Source organism: Vigna radiata, chromosome 6 (assembly GCF_000741045.1).
Source record: "Vigna radiata var. radiata cultivar VC1973A chromosome 6, Vradiata_ver6, whole genome shotgun sequence".
NCBI lineage: Eukaryota > Viridiplantae > Streptophyta > Magnoliopsida > Fabales > Fabaceae > Vigna > Vigna radiata.
In genome coordinates this window covers 1,175,885-1,185,429 of record NC_028356.1, presented here as the reverse complement: position 1 = coordinate 1,185,429, position 9,545 = coordinate 1,175,885, and the positions used below count along the sequence as shown (strand labels likewise).

Sequence of the window (9,545 nt, the reverse complement as noted above, 5' to 3'; positions counted from 1 at the left end):
TTGAAAGGAAAAAGATTACTCAACAAAAAGATTGTAAAGATTTAGGAAAGCAGTAAGAACTTTGCTTTAACTGCATCTCAAGCCGTTAAATGCTTAGATTTGTTGTTGCTGTNTTCCTTTCTCTTCACCTAATTATAGGCTAAGTACACCCTTCCCTTTCTTCTCTGTCTTCAAACTGCTAAAAGTAAAATACCACACCAAATTGAGAAAGGAAAACAAACTCCAATGAAATGTTTCTTTCTCTTGTGCTTTTCTAGACCATGTTCATTAATAATACCATACACATTATAGTAGTAAACCAAAATTTGAGCCTCAACTCCTTTTTAACCCCTTTGAACAAAATGGTGTAAGATTAGTAAATAAAGCAGATATTTAATAGTGTGAGGCCAACATGTTAACTTACTCTTTCCTAGATCTTTACAGCATATCCATGAAAAATTGACAACATTCTCATTTATTATTGTCACTGAAAAATACCCAATTGGATTTTAAATGGTCAGGTCAACAAATTGCCACATTTAGATGCCCTAAACAATGTAGTCAGTGAGTGTCCAAAACCTCTACAACAACATCATTCTGTGTACTAATTGGTGTTTAACCCATTTCTCTGTTTTTATTTTTTTTTTGCTACTTCATTTACTGCACTAACATGACAGTTTCCCTGTGGGAATTGCCGACAGTACATTCCTTGAATTGAATCTGTGATCAAAGTTCATGTAACATAGACAAAAACTACACACTGAGGTCATTGCTTGAGACTGACTCTCCCATTCATGGGGTTAAATTATTTGAATCTAACCCTTTTGGTGAACTAATTCTGGTTTAGCTTTGGCTTTCAACTTGTGGAAAGGGTTTCACAGTTTTTCACCAATCACTCATTCTGATTGCTGTGGTGAAGAGTAACATAGAGTTGGTTGGTACTTGGCACACCACTTTTCACTTTCAACTCTTACCTAGATTAACTAGCCACAAACACAACATCAAAACTTAAATTAAATTAAATAAACAATAATTTCTCTTAACGAATAGTAAAGTAATCATTTTGTTACAAAATCTTTGTCCAATTGTGTATCATTCATTGACATAATCATCTACCTATCAGCTTTAAAAAGTCTAAAAGCTAAATCCACACAAATCTATTTTTTTTCTCTCTCTCTCTCTATCTACATCCCATCCTTTCGTTTCTCCCTTTGATATATTCTTTTAAAACAATGAATAAGTAAAATTTTACTCTAAATTAAATTTGTTAAACTAGATTGACTTTTAATTTTTAGATTACCATATTTTAGGTATTATTGCTTTATTTTCTTACGAATGTGTTTGATGTTACCGTTTTTTTTTTAAATTTATTATATTATTTTTAATAATATGTTGACTAAAAAAATTAATAATACATTTAAAGTAGTATCTGAAAAAATCTAAATATTTAATAAAAATCATTAAATACCAAATAATATTTTGTTTTACATTAGGATAATATTAACTAGTATATGAAATAAATAAGAAATAAAACTCAAAACTTAAAATATAATAATTTATTTTTTTCATAATCACTAAACCAGTCCAATTAAGTATTAAATATGCTAAATTTACTGTAAACTCAAATTAATCTAATCCAGACACTCTTACAATTCAACCTCAATTATTACTTTCCATGATGTTTTTTTTTTTGGTGATGGTGTGAGTTTAGTTACAGAGAAGTAACAAAAAAAAAAAAAAGTTGAGAAAGAAGGGTTTAAAATGACAGAGAAGGGAAGAGAGTCACAGACATGTGAGTGAGTTGTTTGTAAGAGAAAGAGAGATCCAACATTGTAAGTCAACTGAGTCCTGCTCTTACAGCATCTCTGACACAACACAACCTTCAAACACAAACACAACACCCACAAAACAAAAATTCATCTTTGAAATGACCCTTTTGCCCTTCGCTCCCTCCCTACTTCTGCTCTGACTCCCATCAACGCCACCGCTCACAATGGACGCCTCCGCCGCCACCACCTCCGCCGAGCCCAGACCGAGTTCGGAGCTCTGCCTCAACGGGGCATCTGAGGATCCAAATCGAGGTGGGCCGGGTCAGAATTCGACGGCGAGGTACAAGCTGATTGCGCCGGCGAAGCTTCCGATCTCGAGGTCGCCGTGCATCACGATTCCTCCAGGACTGAGTCCGACGTCCTTTCTGGAATCACCGGTTCTTCTCTCCAACATGAAGGTGAGTGAGTGAGTGTGTGCTCTTTTGCTTCTACTTCTTCCTCCTCTTCTTTGGGAACTCCAATTGAAGTGTTTACTTTGGTGAAGAATGGAAATAAGTGGGTGAGTGTTTATGGGGGAGAATTTTCATTTTTTCAGAGGGTTTTTGTGTTTTCTGAGAGGAGATGGAACAGAAGAAGGAAAGCTACATGCTTGAGTGAATTCAGTGGGGGAATGTTGTCGTTTTTAGTTCATTTTGGTCAAAGGTTGTGTTTTACTGTTCTTTTTTTACTTGACACATATAAGGTAAAGGCCACTTATAGCGAGTGGCATATAAAAAAATTGTTCTTTTCACCGTGATTTTCTTGGGGTTTCTCAGTACCCAATAGGGCTTATCTGGGTTGGTGTCAACTCTTATCGATTTGATGGAATAATTTGATGATTTAGAATGACTTGATTTGAATGCTGGTGAGTAATGAGCTGCAGATGCTTTTTTTTTGGTATGCAAAATTCGAAATTCTTATATGCTGGTTCAGCCTCGTGGAAAATGGTTTCTTTAGAGCTGGCTCTTTACTCGTTTGATCCTTCACTTAGTAGTACATTTTTTGTATATGGGTCCGTTAGTTTCTGATGCTTTTGCTCTTATAGGATTATGTATTGGCTGCCTTATGCTTAAATACGGTATTCTCTTTGGTGGAATATAACTTTAGCTGAGGATCGCTAGACATTCTCCTTTTATTTATTTTAATGTCAGTGTTGTTTTTTCACATAATGAATCTTCTTTTTTGTTGGTGCTTGCCCTTTTTGTTTGTTTTTGTTTCAACGGTGCAGCAGAGTGCACAGAAAAGTCCTCTTCTTTTCCTTTACTATTTATATATGTGGAGCAAACGAATCAAGCATTACCGACGATTAGTGGATTGATTTTAGTTATGTGTGCTGTGAGAATAATATAGGGAATGTCAGAAAGATTGTGGGTCTGGATTTTTTGAAAGGACTTGTTTCTAGACGCTAATAGTCTGTATGGTCCTAATTCGAGTAGAATTATTTGCTACATTCATGTAGGAGAGTCTTTTCTTTGTTATGATTGATTGTTTATATAACTAACTTTTGCAAATTATAACGACTGTGGTATCTTTGTCAAACGGGCTCCAAATAAACAATATGCAATATCAGCAGCAGGAGAAAGTAAAAAACTTTGCTTACGTTCAATTATAGTGGGTTGCTTACATCACTAGCTGATAAACCATTCAATTAGTTTAGGTTTATTGGTTTACTCAGAAGATTATATATGTGGTTTCTTTCTGCTGTTATTACGGATTTCCTAGGTTTATTAATTGCTGTTTGAGGCCTTAGGGTTTTCAGATATTCAGGAACTTGCTGTTTTTTGCCTTTTCCCTCCTCTCCTTTTATTTGGTTTCTGAGAAGATAAATTGTTCCTTGTATCTTTCAGTGCATTATAATTTTTCATCACTCCACAACTGTTGCTCAAAAAGCTCATAGTTTAAATATTTTTTTGTCCATGCGTTGCAGGTGGAGTCTTCACCAACTACAGGGTCCCTCCGCAAGCTTCAACAAACAGTACATGGTTCTAAGGCCTCTGCTACATTTGCAGTAACCACTGCATGCTTCAATACCAATACTGTTGAGGACAGGAAATCAAGCTTCTTTGAGTTTAAACCACTCAACAGGTTGAATATGGTAATGCAATTGATGTTGGCAACACTTTGATTAAAATAACTTTCAAATGACATGGACGAATGGGCTCAAATTTTGTTTTTAATCCTGATTTTACTTGGTTTAAATCTGTATACTAACTGACAAAACAGGATAGGATAATTCTTCAGAATTCAAATTTATCAAGATTGATATTACTCATACTTTGTTGCATGAGACAAAATAAATTCTGAAGTCTTGTTTCATTTGAATGGTTTTATAATTCATAGTCCTATACATGATTATAGTGTTAGATAAAAACAAATGGTGTTTCTATGTTCTGATTAATATTATTTTGAAGATTTGCTAATTTCATAGCACTTATCCAATGCTATTTGCTCATGTTAAGGTTCCTGCTGACTTCAATAACCATGTTATCAAACAATCAACTCAAGCAGAAGGTCTAGGAAAAGCACAATCATTTGTTTCCTCACCATTAGTTGAAAGTGAGATAGCAGTTCCTGCTAACGAATTAAGTCTATCATCACCTGTACAAATGGTTAGTTCTAGTCCTAGTGCTCCTGTTGATGTTGATTTGGATGACGTTAACCACAAAAGCAACACAGCTACTGGGCTTCAAGAATCACATGTTGAGGTTAGAGGCAATGGAATTTCAGTTGCAGCTGAGAAAACATCTGATGATGGATACAATTGGCGAAAATACGGGCAAAAACTTGTTAAAGGAAGTGAATTTCCACGCAGTTATTACAAATGTACACATCCTAACTGTGAAGTGAAAAAACTGTTTGAACGCTCTCATGATGGTCAAATCGCAGAGATAATTTACAAGGGAACACATGATCATCCTAAACCTCAACCAAGCTGCCGATACTCTACTGGTACTATTATGTCTATTCAAGTAGAGAGATCCGATAAGGATTCTTCTTTGGCTGGCCTAGATGGTAATACCAGCCAGATGCTTATCATAGCTTCCATGTTATTATAACTTATTGCAGAGAAATAAGCTGAATTTCTTTTTCTTCTAATTTTTTCTTGTAGACAAAGCATCCTCCATGTATGGTCAGTTGTCCCATGCTGCTGAGCTCAACAGTGCTTCTGAGCCATCAACCATAGCAACAAACGATGATGGTTTAGAGGGTGTTGGGTTTGTGTCAAACAGGATTAGTGATGACAATGATGATGATGATCCCTTCTCAAAGCGAAGGTATGACAATTTGGTTGAAGCTCTGAATTTCTTCAGCATGTGTGCCCACTTGCTGCTGCTGAGTTTTTTTTCTTTTTTGTTGAGTAGAAAAATGGAACTTGGAAATGTTGACATCACTCCTGTAGTTAAGCCTATCCGAGAACCACGGGTTGTTGTACAAACTTTGAGTGAGGTTGATATATTGGATGATGGGTATCGCTGGCGTAAGTATGGCCAAAAGGTGGTGAGAGGCAATCCTAACCCAAGGTATGTCCTCACTGAGAATAGAAGTTAAATTAATAACTTCAATTTAATGTATGTGATTTGTCAAATGATTTTTTTTACTATTGTCAAGCATTTGATCTTGTACTTGCTGTGTAGACAATAATTGAAGTGAGGAATTAACATGATATAATAGTTTTTTGAAACTTGAATATTCACTTTTCAATCTTTTTTTAGTCATGATTGTTGTTAGCTAGTCTCTCGCATTAAGACCCCTGTTGCAGCTATAGCTTACCTTGTCCATAAACAAAGTCTGCATCTTTCACTAGATTATATTCAGACATGCAAATGCGAGGGACACACACACACACACAGAGTTGCAAAAGAAGGAAGAAAGTTTATTATTGTTATTAGGCTCTTGTTAAAAGTAAGCTAGACTAATGAATCCCGTAAACAAGAACATTTTGGTATGGGATACTTTGATGGAGCTCTATGGGCGAGGTAGATGATATTTTACAGTTTCAAGAACAGCATTGGAAAAATAACTTGCTAGATTATTAGGTGGAGAAATTTCTCTTGGATGACTTTGAAATCTGTTTTAAATATTCATTCAGAAGCTTTTTATTTTTCTCTTTTGTAGTATAAAGTTGTTGAGAATGAGGAACTAGAGTGATTAAATTACTTGCATGGGTATGACACAAACTGAAAATTAATAGCATGATTGCTAAAATTTTTCTACGAAGCACGGTGGAGAATTAAAGTGGCAGTAGACTATTAATTATAGGAAAGTATTGAGGAGTAGATGTCCCATCCAAAAGGAAAGAAGCAAACATTATTTTTGTATATACCCTACCAAGTTGTGAGAAAATTTAGGGTGCGGGGTGGGGAAGGACAAGAAGATATTCATATCATTGCAGGCTTTATACTCAGTCATAAAGATTGAAGTACATGTGGACAGTGTATTTTATTTTGTTCATGAGGAAACTAGGATTACTATGTTGCTTGTTTTAATGAGTGACTGGTGTATCTGTTCCCAATGTCACAGCTAAACTTGCTGTCATTTGATGAAGTCAATAGACAGTTGTGAGCAATTAGTTATAAGTTGGGCTACATATACATGAATTAATTTTGTTGTTATAGTTGTCCTTGGAAGTGTATGTACCACCCTTTCTATTTCATGGAGACAATCATCAATGTGGATGTCATTATTAAAGACTCAAAAGGTTACTTCTCATGATTCCTCTGCTATATTAGTGTGTTGTGTGGCTACTTCAGGAAATGCTTTAAAAGCATGGAAGTCAAATCAAATATGTGCTTTGTAGACCTTGATATTCTTGTTGTTTATGATCCATCCTTATGATTCATACTAACTGCAGTGCTAAAATCTGCTACTCAACTACATATTTCTTGTTAAACTTGTATCTTACTATGCTGCTTATGTAGGAGTTATTACAAATGCACAAATGCGGGTTGCCCTGTCAGAAAACATGTGGAGAGGGCATCTCATGATCCAAAAGCAGTGATAACCACATATGAGGGTAAACACAATCATGATGTACCAGCTGCAAAGAATAGCAGCCATGACATGGCAGTAGCTGCAGCTGGACAGACAAGAATTAAGTTGGAAGAAAGTGATACTATTAGCCTTGACCTTGGGATGGGAATTAGCTCAGCTGCTGAACATAGATCAAACGCACAAGGGAAAATAATGCACTCTGAATTTGGGAACACTCAAACTCACACAAGTAATTCCAATTTCAAGTTTGTTCATACTAGCTCAGCTCCAGTATACTTTGGTGTTCTAAATAACAGCTCTAATCCCTATGGTTCTAGAGACAATAGGAGTGATGGTTCAGCTTTAAACCATGCCTCGTATCCTTGCCCACAGAGCATGGGAAGAATACTAATGGGTCCATGAAGTTGATCACACAACAGACATGAAAATAAAAGTTCCGAGTAACATTTCACTTTCTTTTTTAATTTTTGGCGGGTATAGCTTCAAAGGTGTAACATCTCATTTTCTGTACGAAAATGCAGATAGTTCTTTTATGTTTATATCACTATTTGAGAGCTGCCGTTATGTAGAATTGGTAGCAGCTCCATCATGTTGACTTTTAAATCTCTGTAATTGTATAATTATTTATAATCATATCCAAATTCTTCTGTATAAATGAGGCTGATGTCAAAGTTACTCCTACAAAATCTTTTAAAAGTGCATAAAGCCTTTTGCTAAATATTGTATCTCGTGTTCAGTATTCCACGTTGGTTAGACTTGGTCCCTAGTCCCCACTGCACTGATTACAAGTCGTACATACCCCGTGATTGATGATCTGTTTTGGTATAATGAAGTTGGACTGCACGTGATCTGTAAATGTTGGATATTCTTACTGTTTTGTGTAGATTAGACTTGCATCATTTTTGATCTTGTTTGGAAATGGAGCTCGGATTTGGTTTTTCACATCAAAGTGAGGGCTACAAGTTTTAGCTTTTGCATTTCTCTCATCGTTGTCACGATTTTCTGATCTCTGAACGTGTATCAAAACACCCTCTTGCGTGACTGACAAGGATGTGAGGTGAGATAGATAACCATTAGATTTTTACATAGATAGATGTGTCTTCTCAATTCACAGACAAAAAACTCGGTGGACGTTATATTATACGTAGTTATGTACATATATGCCTTATCCTCACTTTGGCAACTGATAAAGCGAAATCCCTTGGTTTCAGCATTAGGAAAGGACACAGTCCCTTTCAGACTGTAATTTGGAGGGGGGGGACCAGCATTGCCGAGTGTGCTGTGCTTGTTTGTTTCTAGAAAACTGAACAGAAAAAAAAGGGTTTTCTTTTCTTTTTCTTTTTGCAAATTTCCTAGTACATTCCATTATCATTAGTTTAGCAGCTATATTGCATTCAGTTGTCACATGTCACGACGTGATTAGTATAGGTAGAAGAATTTTAGGTGCATTCAAGAATGTTTCTAGAAAGAGAAAAACAGCTGAAAGGTTGCATAATTAGAATTGAACGTGCAAGCTTGATGGAATACTAAGATGAATTTTTGCACTATTTTTACAGTAAATATATCAGCAACCGATATTTGCATAATGCTAGCCTTGGCATCTTGATAGAGTACACCCTTGATGACGATTGGATTCTCTTGGCTTTATCTTTGAACCAGTCTGACATGTTCACGTTGGCCTTTAATTGCGGTGCAAGTAAAGTACAACTTTCTTAAATTCATATATTTGTCTTAGCTTAATCAGGACTGAAGAGTCATGCAGCCACGTCTTGCTCCATTTGTGGAACCAAGATGTATAGATTCCGGGCTGATCCTTGTCCCCTCAGAGTCAGATGAAACCACCCATGAGCACAATTCTGCATCCTTATCATACCATCATTTTGAACCCTTCATAGCATTATGATATCTTTATGCCAGCTCAAATGGTTCTGCATTTTACACAAACAAACACTAAATCAGAGATAAGAGAGTTTGATCTCTTACTTGCTTTATTTGTCATGTAAATGGAAAAGCAGTGGCAGTGCTAGTGGCATGACTCTTTATACCAAAGAAAAAAGACAACCATGTTTCTGCATGATTGTGTCTTTGATATGTGAAGCGACTTTTCAGAACCATATACAAACGGCCGATATTCTATTTTGTCTTTAGACTCGAGCAGATAGCTTTTTCTTTTTCATAAATCAAAAGAGAAACTATATTTATACAATAAGTTTAAAGTCTGTACACTTCAAAAGAAAATTAATGTTGTAAAGAGAAATACAGAGAAAAACTGATACTGCAAAAAGTCTTCTATGAATAATATAGTTAAAAAGTAAGATTAAACACATTTCATGATTGAACTGGTGTAGCTAATCTTACCTTTTTAGTAAAATTTGATTAGCTTAGCATTTGATATTGACATTGTAAGTAATTTAAATCAAGACCAAAACTGACAAAAGAACAATAAATGACTAAGTAGAGTCCACTGGTGTACTGCCTTGCTCAAAAACATTCCAGAGTAGACATTTTTTTCTCATTTTGAAAACATATCTAGCATATGTGTACCGTAGTGACAGAAGGAGAAAGAAAACGTTAAAAGATGTTTGTCTTGATACCAAATGAATTTTAATACAGAATGTGTACCAAAAGACAGTTTTAATTTTCTTTTAATGTTCTTCCCTGTCTTTGTTGCCGTTACAATACTGTAAAAGTAACACAAGGTCATGGTAAAATATATAAAAACTAAATCAAAGATAATTATATATATAGAGACAAAATTATAATCTT

The 9,545-nt window shown here is 35.3% G+C and overlaps 1 protein-coding gene across 3 annotated transcripts; it reads left to right on the top strand.

Annotated features, from left to right (window-relative positions):
* The first annotated feature begins 1,699 nt into the window (after positions 1-1,699).
* On the top strand, positions 1,700-7,434 carry LOC106764955 (probable WRKY transcription factor 20). 3 transcript variants are annotated; one of them, XM_014649414.2, is made up of 6 exons: positions 1,700-2,206; positions 3,715-3,882; positions 4,247-4,736; positions 4,897-5,062; positions 5,150-5,308; positions 6,707-7,434. In XM_014649414.2, exons 1-6 carry the CDS (start codon positions 1,973-1,975, stop codon positions 7,179-7,181), a joined length of 1,692 nt encoding a protein of 563 aa, XP_014504900.1. In that variant the 5' UTR covers positions 1,700-1,972; the 3' UTR covers positions 7,182-7,434. The 3 variants fall into 3 exon arrangements, with proteins under 3 accessions (XP_014504900.1, XP_014504899.1, XP_014504901.1); XM_014649413.2 differs by having other exon boundaries at positions 4,247-4,799; XM_014649415.2 differs by lacking the exon at positions 1,700-2,206 and adding an exon at positions 2,213-3,369 and having other exon boundaries at positions 4,247-4,799.
* The last annotated feature ends 2,111 nt before the right edge of the window (positions 7,435-9,545 follow it).